General features: G+C 35.6%; 1 protein-coding gene across 4 annotated transcripts in view; it reads right to left on the reverse strand.

The window, feature by feature from the left end:
• The window catches only part of PHKB (phosphorylase kinase regulatory subunit beta), a 193,997-nt gene that overhangs the window by 99,477 nt on the left and 76,752 nt on the right, over nt 1-17,768 (reverse strand). For all 4 annotated transcript variants that reach the window (XM_082366800.1, XM_082366799.1, XM_082366802.1 and 1 more), the window contains 2 exons: nt 13,487-13,550; nt 1,651-1,746 (listed from right to left, as the gene is read on the reverse strand). In XM_082366800.1, the coding sequence (XP_082222926.1) occupies nt 1,651-1,746; nt 13,487-13,550 (160 nt within the window). The remainder of the gene's footprint in view (nt 1-1,650; nt 1,747-13,486; nt 13,551-17,768) is intronic.

Raw genomic sequence — 17,768 nt, forward strand, 5'->3', positions numbered from 1 at the left:
TATGTGCACATAAAAATACATGGAAACATACAAACCCAAATGATGTCACCCTAAGATTATAACTGAATGGTGGAATAATGAGTGGATATATTTTTACTATTTGCTTATTTGTGGATTCTGTTTGTCTTTTATCATAATCTTGTATTACTTCTATAAAATAGTTATTTTAAAATAATTAAATTGTTCCATTTTGGGTGTTTTCTAAGAATAGAGCCACAAATAACCCCTAGAAAAATCTGCAATCAGGTATTACATAGTCATTTAAGAGATTATCAGACAAAAGAAAAAGGTGAATCAAATGAGAGAAAAATAAGGAAAGCAGTTTTATTCAAAAGAAATTTAAATTATGAAAAATATTCTTCTACATTTCTAATACAGTAAGTCCCCTACATATGAACGAATTCTGTTCTGTGAGTATGTTTGTAAGTCCAATTTGTTTGTAAGTCCAACAAAGTTAGCCTAGGTACCTAACTAACACAATCTGCTATATAGTACTGTACTGTAATAGGTTGATAATACTTTTCACACAAATAATACATAAAAAACAAACGAACACGAAAAATAAAGAAAACATTTTTAATCTTACAGTATAGTACCTTGAAAAGTACAACAGCACAGTACAACAGCTGGCATACAGGGGCTGGCATCGAGTGAACAAGCAAGAATAGTTACTGACTAGAGGAGGGAGAGAAGGTGGGAGATGGTAGAGCTAATGGATCCTCAGCAATAGGAGACAGAGTGCAAGCTGCAATTGCACCCATAGGTTCTGGTTCTTTGCTGGATTAAATTCTATCTACCCTCTTGAAAAAATGGTCCAGTGATATCTGGGTAGTAGCTCTTTTTTTCTTGTCATAGATGACACGGTAGCAAGGGATTGCATTCTGAAAGGTTGCTGCAACCTTCGTGAACAATTCTACATTCGGGTCCTGTGCCTCAAAAACTAACAGTGCCTCCTCAAAGAAAATCCTCTTGCCATTTCCTGTGTCGTGAATCTCTTCAGTTCTTCAGTTACTTCTTCTTCCTCTTGTTGCTCCACTCTCTCAATTATTTTCACTTTTGTTTCCATCATTATCGCTTGGTGCTTTTTAGCAGTACCAACTACATCACTGCTGCTTTTAAGCTTGCTTCCAGACATCCTGGGCTTGAAATAAAGGTACTGTGCTACTGTACTCTATACAGTACTGTACAGTAAAGTACACAAAAGCACAACCACTTGTAGAGGATGCATGCACGTGACAATGTACGCCAGACACGTGAGCTAAATTATGTGATTGGACCTGGGAACGCACATTCGCATCTTTGAAAGTTCGCAACTTGAAGGTTCGTGTGTAGGGGATTTACTGTATATAATATTCCATGACCAAAAAAAATTCATTTTGGCATAATGTTGCTACTCCCCCAAAGAGAAAAAAATATATCTAGTTCTCTACTGCTCTATGAAAACTCAAAGGACAAAGCAGCTTTCTCCACAGCTCTGCTCACTTCCTAAACATTGACCTCCCCAGGCCAGAGGAGTAAGCGGCAACATTCTCTCTTCTTATCTCTTCTGCCAACTTCTAACACTTTAGAGTACTTTCTTGGAAAAAGAAACAAAACTATGTAACAATCATAAACAACAGTTCATATTAATTTATTATAAAAATATCTCACATGAGATCTTGATTCTCTGGGTAACAGTGAGCACAAAGTTTGCCGGTTGCGATTGTGGGCATCAATATCCACAAATATAACTGACCAAGAACAGCCCTGGAATGAGAGAGAAAGAAAAATTTCCTAGATTAACATAAAAGAACTTGTAGAACATTGGGCAATTTGACTGAAATAAATTTCACATTATAAATCAATGTTACCTCAATTTACAAAAATAATAAAATTTAAAAAAAACAAAGACAAGCAAAAAAAATTTCACAAAAATATTAACATTGGTTGCATTTGAGAGTGGCATTACAGAAGATTTTAATTTTTTAAATACTTTCAGTATTTCTCAAATTTCTTGAAATAAACATTAATTTTATAATCATAAAAAAAGTTATTTTTCCATTTTTCCAATTTCTCCTTAGTTTTCTTAAAAATCAAAATGTATAGATTACAAGATAACTAATAAAGGATATTTATTTTAATAAAAGTAAAAAATCATTTAGCTAATACTTCTGACAAGGAAATAAGAACTAATTTGGATTCACAAAATCTGAATTGTATAGTCCTAATAAAGAATGATCAAACTAAATGAATTTAGATATCTAGAATTAGGTACAAAAACTACTTGATTAAAATACGAAGACAAGAGAATCTCAAATAATAGTAATGTACATAATACTTACTAATATTCATTATGTGTCAGGCACTGTGTTTTATGCTTCACACGGATTATCTCATTTAATCCCCTTATGTAGATATTATTATACCCATTTTACAGAAAAGGATGCTAAATCTTAGTATAACAGAGGCAAGGGTTCAAAATCAAGTCTGACACAGAAGACCACACCTTGAACATTATATTATGCAATTTCCCACACTAAAAATTATCTTTCAAGTAAGAACCAAAACCTTGAATAAGAAAAAAAGTGTTAACAAAAAATGATAATTGGTCTGCTAACCAAGTTAAAAAAATTTATCAATACTATTTAGCCGTTAGTGCTTTCCATTTTCAATAGCATAGTTTTTAAATAAACATGGCTTTGTTCTTTTATTGGGGAGCTAGATATTTTGAAAACACAGAGAATGAAATTGGAATATGACTGCTTCCATTACAAGAGGATACTCAGAAAAATACATGGGGAAAGGAAGAAGAACACCATCACAAATTTTATGTTGCTTCATTACCTTCTAAATCTCATACCAATTCTCACCAACTTTAAAGATGCATTTGCCCTGAAGATAAAATACATTGACTGAAATTCAAAATCTAGTAGTACTAGGCCCTAGATCCAAACATCATACTCACTCTGTATATTTTTCCTGTTAACCCATGTTCATACATGAATATTAGCTCATAAACTAGAACTTCTCATTCATAATATTATTTCTTAAATTTCTTTTAACTCTGACAATAAGTGAACAAGGAATGAGTGAGGCTGTCTCTCAACCAGATCAGTTCTAAATTGTCTTTCTATGATTTGAAAGTCCCTACTTCTCATCTGTACTCACAAAATTGAGCCCAACAAACCTTCACGCAGTAGCTGCCAATGTCAGAGTAATGTGCCCTCTGCTTTGAGTAAAACAAGACAGAACATGACCTCTCCTCTCAAGGAGCTGACCCAGGTGATATACAGTCCTAAATCAGATAAATATTAAACAAAACAAAAAGACTGCACATGGCAACACATGACTATGTACCAGGTGAGTGGTTTAGATGAAAGAATAATAATAAGCCTCTAAAGTTAACAGGAGGAAAACAAAATAGGGACCTTGCGGTACTTCATGGAGAAGGTGAGGACCAGAACTAGGATCTGAATTTTGGGGGAAGGGGGAGCAAGTAGAGTGGTTGGAACAAGAGAGCAAAGAAATGAATGTGTATGTGATATTGGGAGCCAATGAATACACAAAATAACAGGACTTATAATTTACCCTTAGGCTGAAAATTAATAAAGTTAATTACATGTCAAATCAATCTGCCTTGAATTTAATTTTTTAAAAGATACAACAATCTAAGTAGGATAATTTATAAATAATGAAGTGAAATGGCATATATGGTAATTCTTGCCATTATTTGATTCATATAAACAGCCAACTTCTATTTTCTAGCCACAAATAAATCATTTATCTAGATTCACCAAAGTATTTGTTGAGGTCCCCTCCTCTGCCAGCCTCTAAGAAATAGGCACAAAAGGAAAAATTAATTTCATAATGCTATCATATTTTAACACTAAGATCAAAGGCTAATAAACTATATTGTCTGATTGTCACCTTAAAAAATATACCATGCTTTAGGTGTATGGCCCGGACTTAACAGAAGAATAAAATTCACCCAAGGCCATGGGCAGCTATTCCTATTCAGAAGCAAATTTTTTAAAACGTCATCAAGGAGACCTACATATGGAATTAATTATCACCTACTTTAAATTATCAGACACGTTCATTTTAGGCCTGCAAATTTCAAAGGAAGCTAGACATGTCTGCATCGCTTTGAACACTCTGCGTAATATGAGAAATCTTTCTAGTCATCACCTTTTAGATTCTGGCCTCAGCTCATTTGTCGGTATCTTGATTTCTCCAATTAAAGGCAGGAATATGGAAAGATGTTTTATATGTATATGTCACTCCAGAGTATCTTATTAACTTTGGATATTTTATTTTCATCTTTCACTTCCTGAAATTATCATAACTCTGCCATAATATCCTGACTCCACCTAAAGAGCACAGGTAAGACTGACAGTTCAAACTTTACTCCCAAACTGAGTTTCTGTAATTGTTTTCTAGTATACACATTACAAGATGATTCAACCTGACTTGAGTTCCAATGAAGGGGAAGAGCTGCACTGAACCATCTACCCAGGCCTCCATGACCATAACAAACACTTTTGAGATGGTATCTATGGCCAAGGGTAACATCTATGACTCAGACAGGCTGGCACCTGAGACCTGGGACCCTTAGCTGCAGTGCCTGCACCTGGACAAATGTCTCCTCGAGCAACAAAATACAAAGAAACTATAAAGGACTAAAAATAACTGTGTGCATGAGCAGCTGGGCAAATTATGGACAAGATACAAAGAGACCAAAAACCCAACAGCCACTTCTGAAGAGCCGGAAGCAAAAGCAAAGTACTGCGCATGCCCCCTGCACACAACACCACCAAAGGGGTGGGCAAACCGCCTAAGGCACCTCTCCAGCCTGACCCCTGGACGCACCCCTACCCTCACGCCATATGAAGAACCAGTTCGCCTCCCACCCAGCAAGCAAGCGAGTGAGCAAGGGAACCTGTTACTTGTTCTCTCTCCCCCCTGCTGCAGCAGGGGCCCCAATAAAACCTTGCCTGAATTTCTTGTCTGGCCTCTGATCAATTCCTATTGATTAAGGAGGCCAAGAACCCTGGTAGGTAACATGACCGTAAGACGATCTCTTTAGTGTCAATTCAAAGTGAAATGATTTGAAGGATTGCCCAGGCCTTTCTTTTCCTCTTTAGACTTTTCTCTGAACCTGAGCTAATGGGCTTACTACCCTCATCTAGCATCAAAGAATAAAACAAGATAAAACTGATCAGTATATCTATTGTGTCAATACTATACATGACCTTTTCTGTTCTTCTGGAAACAAAAAAACAGCACCACGATCAGGACACTTTCTTACCTAGTCCAGCATTAGGCTGTCCTATAGCTCTGTGAGCAAGCCTAGAGACGTATTCTGCAGAAACGACACTTGCTGGTGGGAATTACCCCTCTACACCACGGCTGTGGTGGCGGTGGCCTGTAAATAGCCAACTTTTACTTACTGACCCGACAGCAGCTTCCAGTAGCCCTCACTAGAGGAAATCCTACTCACATATTGTTAAAGGGGTTTCAAACTACAGAGAGAGATGAACCTGAGGGTTAATTCTCAGGGTTTTAGAAGAGTAGAGCTGAGACTCAGACCCAGGAATCACAAAACTGTTGCTGATGTCTGTGACACGTGCTAACTATAAATTATGATTTATTTAAGTATTATCAAATATTTATATATCACTACATATATTGTCAAGTATTGCCATATACACACACACACACACACAGATATATATATATACACACATATATATATATATATATATATACACACAGACACACACACACACACACACACACACACACAGAAAATATTTGAAACCATGATGAAATAAGTGATTCTCATATTAAGGATTATATGAGTATGTTTCTAAATGCTCCAAATTAGCCTTTATTATAAAGTTATTTAAAAAATTAAGCCACTTGATCAAATTTTCTTCTTAGATATTTTCTCCCAAACAAAAATATGTTTTGAAAATAGTTTCGGAGTGAAGATTTAAATGATGAGTCCTTTTTCTTTAATAATAAGGCAAGTCTAACAATTTAAAAAAATAAGAAAGGAAGTGCAGGAACACATAATAACCAAAGCTAAAGGCTTATTCCACCCAACAATTTCCCATAAAAATAAAAATTAACTTTTGTCTTATACACCAAAGCACAAAAAGGGCAAAAGTTCAACAACTGGAAACCTCTTTCAGAAAGATCAATAATTAAGAAGAAAATGGTGTGGTCAAAAGGTACAAACTTCTAGTAAGTTCCAGGGATGTAATGTACAGCATATGTTTGAAAAGGTGCTAAGAGAGTAGGTCTTAAGAAAAAAAAGTTGTAAGTATGTGTGGTAATAGATGTTAACTAGACTTACTGTGGTGATCACTTCATAATATATATAAATATCAAATCATTATGTTGTATACCTAAAACTAATACAATGTTGTTTCTTTTAAGTAAAAGTAACAAAAACCTGTCTATAAATTTTAGCCTTAATATGAGTGGATCACTCAAACTAAGACAAATTTTTAACTTGTGATATTCACTGAAGAGAATTATATACAATGTTTCTTTTTTAAAACAAAATAAATCAATTCACCCATTTCTCCTACCTCCCACATCCTGCCTCAGGCAACCACCAATCTGTTCCCTGTATCTGAGGTTTTGATTTTTTTTAAAGATTCCACATATAAGAGAGATCATACAGTATTTGTCTTTCTCTGTCTTATTTCACTTAGCATATTTTACTTAGCCCTAGCATAATGCCCTTAAGGTCCATCTATGTTGTCACAAATGGTAAGATTTCACTCCTTTTTATGACTGAATAATATTCCATTGTATGTATGCATACACCACAATTTCTTTATCCATTCATCCATTAATGGATACTTAAGGTTGTTTCCATATTGTGGCTAATATAAATAATGCAGCAATGAATCTGTATATTTTTTTCGGTATTATGGACATTTCAACAACATTAATTCTTCCAACCCATGAGCATGAAACATTTTTCCATTTATTTGTGTCTTCAATTTCTCTCATCAATTTCTTTTAGTTTTTAGAGTGCAGGTCTTTCACCTCTTTGATTAAATTTATTCCTAGGTATCTTGTTCTTTTTGATGCAATTGTAAATGGGATTGTATTCTTAATTTCTCTTTGATAGTTCATTATTAGTGTATAGAAATGCAACAGATTTTTGTGTATTGATTTGTATCCTGGAACTTTACTGAATTTGCTTATTAGTTCTTTAACAGTTTTCTGATGGAGTCTTTAGGGTTTTCTATATATAATATGTATATTCATGTCATATGCAAATCATGACAGTTTTACTTCTTCATTTCCAATTTTGGATGCCTTTTGTTTCTTTTTCTTACCTAATTTATCTGGCTAAGACTTCCTATCTGGCTAAGACTGGCTAATACTATATTGAATAAAAGTGGCAAGAGTGGGCATTATATTAGTGAAACTAATATAATGTTATATGTCAATGACATCTCAATAAAAAATTAAACTAAATTAAATTTAATTTAAAAAAGAAGAAAATGGCTTAAGAGTTTTCAAAGATAATACACAGCTTTTATCACTAAAGGTAGAAAGCATTTAAGGTCCAAGATTTCCTGTACTAATATCTTATATCCCAGATTCATTACCAAGTGCCTTTGGTTTAATTCCTGGTTCTGCCTCTCTGTTATGTGACCTATGAGAATCCACCTCAACTCTATTCATTTTGAGAGAAGGGCCTTTCCAGCCCTAAAGATCTATGACTCTCTGAGTTGCCACCAACCGGGGATGCACTTTTTTTCGAAGCTCTAAATTAATTAAGTTAAAGATACATGATCAGCTCTTCCAAAACACGGTATCAATAGTCTTTAGAAATAATTGAGAATACTCATTAGACCTTAAATCCCTCAAGTCTTGAGGATGTTTCTTTAGGGCTTCACTTGAAAAAAAAAAAAAACCTTTCTTCATCTCAGTTCTTTTTCCGGCCACTGACTTTTTTTTTCTGGCTGCGTTGGGTCTTCGTTGCTGCACGCAGGCTTTCTCTAGTTGCGATGAGTGGGGGCTACTCTTCGTTGCGGTGCACGGGAATCTCATTGAGGTAGCTTCTCTTGTTGTGGAGCACAGGCTCTAGTGTGCTGGCTTCAGTAGTTGTGGCTCATGAGCTCTAGAGCGCAGGCTCAGTACTTGTGGCGTTCGGGCTTAGTTGCTCCGCGGTATGTGGAATCTTCCCGGACCAGGGCTCAAACCCGTGTCCCCTGCATTGGCAGGCGGATTCTTAACCATTGCGCCACCAGGGAAGTCCCCGGCCACTGACTTTTAATTAGACCACAGATCTTTTAAGTACATGGAGTGATATTATAAAATGATTAAACACTAAAAACATCACACGCACTTTTAAATGTGCTATTGTTTAGCAAGTACATTTTTAAGTTAACTGCTGTAGAGGTGGGAATTTTAACATTTTCAAAGTCAGGTTTCTGTAATTCTCCACATCGGAAACAAAGACAAAAGGGAATTTGTAAAACTAGGATACTCTGATACTATCAAAAAAATTGGCAGATGGAGAGGCCCTACTTGCCAAATGTGACATCTGTGTGGCTAAAGGAATAAGACCTTATTTGTCTATATTTCTACCTGAAATAATCAAGAAATAGTCAAGTCAGCAAACATTCTGTGCACAGCTCTGCTGGAAACAGACATGAACTAAACAAGGTCAAATGTTAACTCTGCTGAGAGCAGTTGTTCTCATCCTTGGGTGCACGTTAGAATTCCCCGGCAGTTTAGAAAAATCTCAACACCATAGCCTCCCTCTAGACAATTAAGTCAGAATCTCTAGGGGTAGAGCCCAGGCATCAGACTGTTTTTTAAATTCCTCAAATCTAACGTGCAGCCAAGATCGAGAATTTATGGCTGGGGAACAATACCAGCAGTATATTTACAACTCAGAATCAGAATGCATAGTAAAGCAATTCAGTACTTTTAGAATTATGGCTAACAAATCTACAGAAGCTTCCTGGGAAAAGTAGGCTGAAGGCACAGCCCTGAAATATGGGTAGTTAAGAAAGGTACCATATATGTTTGTGGGTATATATGTAAGTAGAGAGGATGCATACTAGATATGTAAACAGCATACACTAAGACTCAGGTACATCAAAGGAGATGGCATGATTGCAAAAAAAAGAGCTGACCACTACTTTATAATAGCTGACCTAGACATGCAATTCCATTCAGCTCACTACTTGGTAACCATGGAAGGCAGAAGAGCAAGACCTGCATCTTTCCACACTGCTGTTGTAACACTACTAGTTTAGTCTGTGACTCTTCTCAGTCTCCTTGATATACCCCCGAGAAGTTTTGGTGTCCACTGGCTTTATTACCCTTCTTTAGTATTACCAGCACTTCACTAGTAATAACATGAGGTATCACTTATTGAGGGTTTAATCTTTGCCAAGCACTATGCTAAGTTTTTTATTTGCATGACTACCTTCTGAGTTAGGTCCTAGTGTCAATATCTCTATTTTTTTAAATGAGGAAGCTGAGACTGAGGTAAATAACTAGCCAAAGTCACAAATTCACTGGTAGGAGTACAGAGTACACAGTGATTCTATCTGCCAAAGTCACAAATTCACTGATAGGAGTACCAGAGTACACAGTGATTCTATCTCCTGACCCTGAATACAATGGCATTCCTTTATGGCAGATTACACTTCTACTCACTCACACACTCCTTTCTTCCTTCCTTATCTAATATATATATACATATATTCTGTAAATATTTATATACTCGTACACACACATATTCATACATACACACATATTTAAATGAATGTATTGAGAGTGAGGCAGGGGGGAAAAGGAAATGAAAGGTATTGAAGGACACATGTAGGATTTCCATGAGTATGTTGACTCTTCAGAGATAAAGAAATGTTGATACAAGGCAAGGGATCAGAGCCAGAGACACCAAGAATCTCCAAGAGAAGCATAATATTAATTCTCATGATTTTCAACAAGCTCATATACTCCCAAACCCCCATGGGCTCTGATTCCTCAATTTCTCCAGCCAGAGGTCTTGAGAGAAAAAGAGTGTGGGAAGTGGGTGATTTAGAGTCTCCTCTTGGGCACCAAGTATGAGGTGCTACTCCCCTCTTCCCAATCCTTTCATGTCTGTGGTCATTCTTCATCCTTCATTTCCTGGATTTAACCAGAATCCTTCCTCCAGAGGAAGTTGAAGTGAGAAGAGAGTTTACGTATGTAGGGAGGGGAAGAGAGGCAGTTGTGTCACCATGCTCCAACCTGAAACTTTCTTAAATGCAAGACTTGAGGTACATAGTATCAATATGATAATTGCCATAACAAAATCCATGTCACATTTTACATGTCTGCATAAGTTCCTAAAATGTATCTTCACTGACTTAATTAGCATTTTAATAGCTTAAGGTTAATTATAGTGTTAGTTGAACACTTCCTTTGCCCTCTCATCTTAGGAATCTTTACAAAAATTGCTAAGAAAATTAGTCTACTTCTTGATCCAGAGAAATAACCTGTATTGCTGCATATTATTCCTTCCATTGACAACTCAATCCATGGTCACCTGATTAGGGGCAGAAACTGGTCAAAGATCTTTTAAAAATGTAAGGCAACCCTCAGGGTTTCCCTTTTACCCAAAGAAAATAAGATTTAGACATATGATTACAACCAGTTGAGCGTTAAGCTAGGATCACAATTTCCAATTCTTTGGCTTCACATGTTAAGCAAATTCTCCTCTGCATGACATATACATCTATATACATTAAATTGAAACCAACGAGGGAACTGACATGGAAAATAAATAGTATATAATGCCAGGAATATTTTAAAATGTGAAAGCTAAACAAAAGACTACAGGGAATCCTTCTCAAACTCTTCCAAAATATAGCAGAGGGAGGAACATCCCAAACTAATTTGACGAGGCCACCATCACCCTGATATCAAGACCAGACAAAGATGTAACAAAGAAAGAAAACTACAGACCAATATCACTGATGAACACAGATGCAAAAATCCTCAACAAAATACTAGCAAACAGAATCCAACAGCACATTAAAAGGATTACACACCATGACCAAGTGGGGTTTATCCCAGGAATGCAAGGATTCTTCAATATATGCAAATCAATCAATGTGATACACAATATTAACAAACTGAAGGATAAAAACCATATGATCATCTCAATAGATGCAGAAAAAGCTTTTGACAAAATTCAACACCCATTTACGAGAAAAACCCTCCAGAAAGTAGGCATAGAGAGAACTTACCTCAACATAATAAAGACCATATATGAAAAACCCACAGCCAACATCGCTCTCAATGGTGAAAAACTGAAACCATTTCCACTAAGATCAGGAACAAGACAAGGTTGCCCACTCTCACCACTATTATTCAACATTGCTTTGGAAGTTTTAGCCACAGCAATCAGAGAAGAAAAAGAAATAAATGGAATCCAAATTGGAAAAGAAGAAGTAAAGCTGTCACTGTTTGCAGATGACATGATACTATACATACAGAATCCTAAAGATGCTACCAGAAAACTACTAGGGCTAATCAATGAATTTGGTAAAGTAGCAGGATACAAAATTAATGCACAGAAATCTCTTGCATTCCTATATACTAAAGATGAAACATCTGAAAGAGAAATTAAGGAAACACTCCCATTTACCATTACAACAAAAAGAATAAAATACCTAGGAATAAACCTACCTACGGAGACAAAAGACCTGTATGCAGAAGCCTATAAGAAACTGATGAAAGAAATTAAAGATGATACAAATAGATGGAGAGATATACCATGTTCTTTGATTGGAAGAATCAACATTGTGAAAATGACTATACTACCCAAAGGAATCTACAGATTCAATGCAATCCCTATCAAACTCCCAATGGCATTTTTCACAGAACTAGAACAAAAAATTTCACAATTTGTATGGAAACACAAAAGACCCCAAATAGCAAAAGCAATCTTGAGAAAGAAAAATGGAGCTGGAGGAATCAGGCTCCCTGACTTCAGACTATACTACAAAGCTACAGTAATCAAGACAACATGGTACTGGCACAAAAATGGAAATATAGATCAATGGAACAGCATAGAAAGCCCAGAGATAAACCCATGCACATATGGTCACCTTATCTTTGATAAAGGAAGCAAGAATATACAAGGGAGAAAAGACATCCTCTTCAATAAGTGGTGCTGGGAAAACTGGACAGCTACATGTAAAAGAATGAAATTAGAACACTCCCTAACACCATACACAAAACTAAACTCAAAATGGATTAAAGACCTAAATGTAACGCCAGACACTATAAAACTTAGAGGAAAACATAGGCAGAACACTCTATGACATAAATCACAGCAAGATCCTTTTTGACCCACCTCCTACAGAAATGTACATAAAAACAAAAATAAACAAATGGGACCTAATGAAACTTAAAAGCTTTTGCACAGCAAAGGAAACCATAAACAAGACGAAAAGACAACCCTCAGAATGGGAGAAAATATTTGCAAATGAAGCAACTGACAAAGGATTAATCTCCAAAATTTGCAAGCAGCTCATGCAGCTCAATATCAAAAAAACAAACAACTCAATCTGAAAATGGGCAGAAGACCTAAATAGACATTTCTCCAAAGAAGATATACAGATTGCCAACAAACACATGAAAGAATGCTCAGCCTCAGTAGTCATTAGAGAAATGTAAATCAAAACTACAATGAGGTATAATGTCACACCAGTCAGAATGGCCTTCATCAAAAAATCTACAAACAATAAATGCTGGAGAGGGTGTGCAGAAAAGGGAACCCTCTTGCACTGTTGGTGGGAATGTAAATTGATACAGCCACTATGGAGAACAGTATGGAGGTTCCTTAAAAAACTAAAAAGAGAACTACCATACAACCCAGCAATCCCACTACTGGGCATATACCCTGAGAAAACCATAGTTCAAAAAGAGTCATGTACCACAAGGTTCACTGCAGCTCTATTTCCAATAGCCAGGACATGGAAGCAACCTAAGTGTCCATCGACAGATGAATGGAGAAAGAAGATGTGGCACGTATATACAATGGAATATTACTCAGCCATAAAAAGAAACAAAATTGAGTTATTTGTAGTGAGGTGGATGGACCTAGAGTCTGTCATACAGAGTGAAGTAAGTCAGAAAGAGAAAAACAAATACCATATGTTAGCACATATATATGGAATCTTAAAAAAAAAAAAAAAAGACTAGAGGGAAAAGTTACTGAACAAAGAAAATGAGAATTCTTAATCAAGAGGGTTTTTTAAATTAAGCAATCTTTTTTTAGTTAGAAACCTAAAATTTAAGCAGCAAATCATATTCAAAGGATAGGTTGTTCAACCATGGGCTGCTACATAAATTACAGACATTCTCTGATCATAACAAATGACTTGGTTAATAAATGGCCAAATTAATTAAACATGCAATTCAAAAAAATAATCAAAGTCCGTTGTTGCTATTGCTGTTTTTTTACCTGGTTGCCAAAGAGGTTGAATCCATTAATTGCTTCTATAGCTGCTTTTGCTAAGCCAACAGAGCTACAAGAGAAAAGGAAATACTTTATAACTCTGATGCATCTGGCTGCAAAATAAGAACCATTATCTGGTGAATATTCACAGGCATGTTTCTTTATTAACACTTATAACATCTTCCCTAAGAAGAATAATGTCTAAGAAACTTTAGTCTGACATTTCACTATTTTAATTTTCCTTTCTTATAGTTAGTGACCCTCAGGGAAAAATATTTCTAAGTTCACTTTGATCTAGACAAATGGTCATACTATTGATGAGAGTAGTCTTAACTCCAGTATCATTTATATTCACTAACTCAAGGAAAAAAAAAAAGATTAAGTTTAGAGGAAGGTGTACTATGATGACATGTGCACAGCAACACCAGGTTGGGCATCATTAGTTCAGATCAACTAACAGAGCTTTTCTGACGTCAATTCTGAGCCCTAGAAAAGATTCTGCATGCCATACACTTACCACAGAGTGTAGTTTAATATACCCATTCAAATACTCTTTGCTTAGGGTCCAATAAAATAGGCATTATTTTATGCTCACAGAGCAAATGATCATCATACCTCTAATTTTTTGCTATATTCTTCTCTTTGAAATAAAATGTGTACCCCTTTGGCCTCTCAAATGCCTCATACAATAGTGCTGGAAAATGGGAAGACCCAAATTTCATTAAAAATATGACACTGTCATCTTATAAATATCAATCTTCAAATATTTTAGATCTAATGTCTAGTTTATTTTACTTATTGCAATTTTTTTGTTTTTTCTCAAAGAAACTGCATATTCCATTAATAATTTAAAATTAATGACCTGTCATCATTTCTCTAAAGCAGTGATTATCAAAGTGTGGTTCCCAGAGCGGCAGCATTACCTGGAAACTTGCCAGTTCTCACTGCTCTCTGGGACTGGGGTGTTAACCAGCCCTCCACGTGCTTGAATGGACTTGAAATTTGAGAACCACTGTTCTAAGCTATTCATGTCATCACGATCTATATTTTCTATGGGTTGTTTTACATGAAATGTTGAGGCAAGTAAGCATTAATTTTACTATAGGATAGCAAATAGGTGGGAAACATTTTAAAATACATGAATGGGAAGGAATATACCCATTATTTTATAACTTTAAATGAAACAGAACCTTTAAAAATTGTGAATCACTATGTTGTACACCTGCAACTTATATAATGTTGTACATCAACTATACTTCAATTTTAAAAAAGGATAATTAACGTATGGAGGCAGTGATCAGGTGGAAGATAAAGAGAGGAAAACAAAAAATTATAATTCAATGCCCTAATTGGCATACCTGAGAAACTTTAGACACATTAACTCTCAGATGCCTATTTTAAGTTTTAAAATACCTTGGAATTGATAAAGCAATGCAGTTTATAGGAATAAAGTGAAATCCAGGACCTCAAAGATGAGCTAAGAGAAGGAACAGATTTTTTTTGTTTTTATTACAAAAGTAAAAGCACAAAGGTGAGTGACTCATACTATAAGATTTTACTCATAGCCAATATGATCACAGATATAGAAAATCCTAAAGAATCTACAAAAATGTGCTACTGGAGCTATTAAGGACATCTGGCAATGTCCCAGGAGACAAGATCACTATCAAAATCAATTTTATTTCTACAAACTAGCCATGGACATCTGGAAATTTAAAGTTAAAAATAAATACCACTTACTATCTCATGAAATAACATGAAATATTTTAGCATAAACTTAACAAAATATATGCAAGACCTGAACACTGAAAAACATTTCTGAAAAAATTAAAGAAGACCTAAATAAATAAAGAGCTGTCCCATGTTCACAGATTGGAAAACTGAAGATCATTAAGATGTCAGTTCTCTCCAAAATGATCTATAGATTCAATGCAATCCCAATGAAAATATCAACAGGCATTTTTGTAGAAATTGACTAGCTAATTCTAAAATGTATGTGAAAATGTAAAGTCCTGGGATAGTAAAAAAGTTTTTTTAAAGGAGAGCAAAGTTGAAGGACTACTTCGGAGGCAGAAGAGCTCCAAGACTATGAAGGCAAAAGAAGAAATTTCTGAAAAGATGAGAAAAATCTGTGGTAGCATAGAATAGTTCTTCTTGGTTTTAAATAAAGCTGTTTATTCCTTAAAAAAAAAAAAGCTGAAGGACTACTTGATTTCATGACTTACCATAAAGCAACAATTATCAGTGCAGTATAGTATGGGTCAGGGCAGACATATAAATCAATAAAATAGTCTAGAAATAAACCCATATGTATATGATCAAAGAGCCAGGTAATTCAATGGGGTAAGAATAGTCTTTAATGGTGTTGGAATAATGAAATATCCATATGGAAAAAAAATGAACCTCAATCTTTGCCTCACACTGTACACTAAAGCTAATTTGAAATAGATCATAGACTTAAATGTAAAAGCTAAAACTATAAATCTTTTAGAACCTAGGAAAAAATCTTCACAATTTTGAAGTGGCAAAAATTTCTTAAACACATAAAACACTAACCATAAAAAATTCTGATAAATTAGACTTCATCAGAATTAATATCTCTGATATTCAAAAGATACCATTATTAAAATGAAAAGGAAAGTTACGCTCTAGAAGAAAATATTTGTAAAACACATATCTCACAAAAGACTTGTATCCAGAATACACAAAGAACTCTTAAAACTCAGTAAGAATACAAACAACCCATTTTCAAAGTGAGAAAAATATTTGAACAGACACTTCAAAATGAAGATATATGAAGATACATAAATGCCACATGAAAAGATGCTCAATAAAATTAGTCAACAGGAAAATACAAATTAAAATTACCACATACTCATAAGAATGATTAAAAATAAAAGTACTAACAATACCAACTATAGACAAAGATGTGGAGCAATTGAAATACCTACCATACATTATTGGTAGGAATGAAAAATGGTAAATTCCTTTCAAAAAACAGTTTGGCAGTTTCTTAAAAAGTTAAAACACACTTATTATATAACTCAGGAATTCTACTCTTAGGTATTTTCCAAGAGATATAAAAATATATGTTAACAAAAAGATCTGGATCCAAATATTCATGACAGTTTTATTTTTAATAGCCCCAAACTGTCAACAACCCAAATTCTTATCAACAGAAAATGGATAAACCAAACTGAGATTTATCTGTACAATGGGATACTACTTGTCAATAAAAAGGAACAGAAGACTGAAAAAAATTAAATGAAATACATGAACGGAAAGGTGGAGTTGACATAATTTTCCTTATTCTTCTAAGTACCACGAAAAACCCTGGGCATTGCATAAACAAAGATAAAAAGGCTCAGAAAAATGGAAAGAAGGCAGACTGCCTAGGAACCTCAGAATTCTAGAAACAGCACTATGGTGAGTCTCCTGAGTATCCTTTTTGCTCCATATATACCAGACGTAGAGCTGAAGAAACCAACAACTAGGAAATGCAGGTAGGTGCATACAAAAAGTCCCCAACAGGGCTTCCCTGGTGGTGCAGTGGTTGAAAATCCGCCTGCCAATGCAGGGGACATGGGTTCGAGCCCTGGTCTGGGAAGATCCCACATGCCGCGGAGCAACTGGGCCCGTGAGCCACAACTACTGTGCCTGCGCGTCTGGAGCCTGTGCTCCGTAACAAGAGAGGCCGCGATAGTGAGGCCCATGCACCGCGATGAAGAGTGGCCCCCGCTTGCTGCAACTAGAGAAAGCCCTCGCACAGAAACGAAGACCCAACACAGCCAAAAATAAATAAATAAATAAATAAATTTTTAAAAAAAGAAAAAATGACTACTATCTTAAAAAAAAAAACAATCCCCAACAAAAGCCAATGGAACAGGAAAAGGGCAGCCTAGCGAAATAGAAAACTTTTAGACAATAACCACTCAAAAAAACTGTGACCTTACCCCCACCCACCCCTGCAAATGCTGAGTGGGAAATTTAGACTTCTACGCTCCTGAGTCTATAATGAGGAACTGCATCCAACATCCAACCACCTCAGTTGTGGTGGTGCCAGAAAAATCCAAGGAGGAAGTCAAGACTTTCATTCCTGATGGATGACAAAAGTCTCCCCTCTCACACCTCAGTGTCAGTGGAGATCACACAGGGTGCCTAAACTTTCATTCCCACCCATCAGTAATTAGGTGAATCTCCCCTTCCTCTTCGGATGGCACCAGAGAACGTCCAGTGGAGAATTCAAACTTTCACTAATGCCCAGCTGTAAAGCGGCCACACCCTTTCC

Source organism: Balaenoptera borealis, assembly GCF_965194805.1.
Source record: "Balaenoptera borealis genome assembly, chromosome: 19".
NCBI lineage: Eukaryota > Metazoa > Chordata > Mammalia > Artiodactyla > Balaenopteridae > Balaenoptera > Balaenoptera borealis.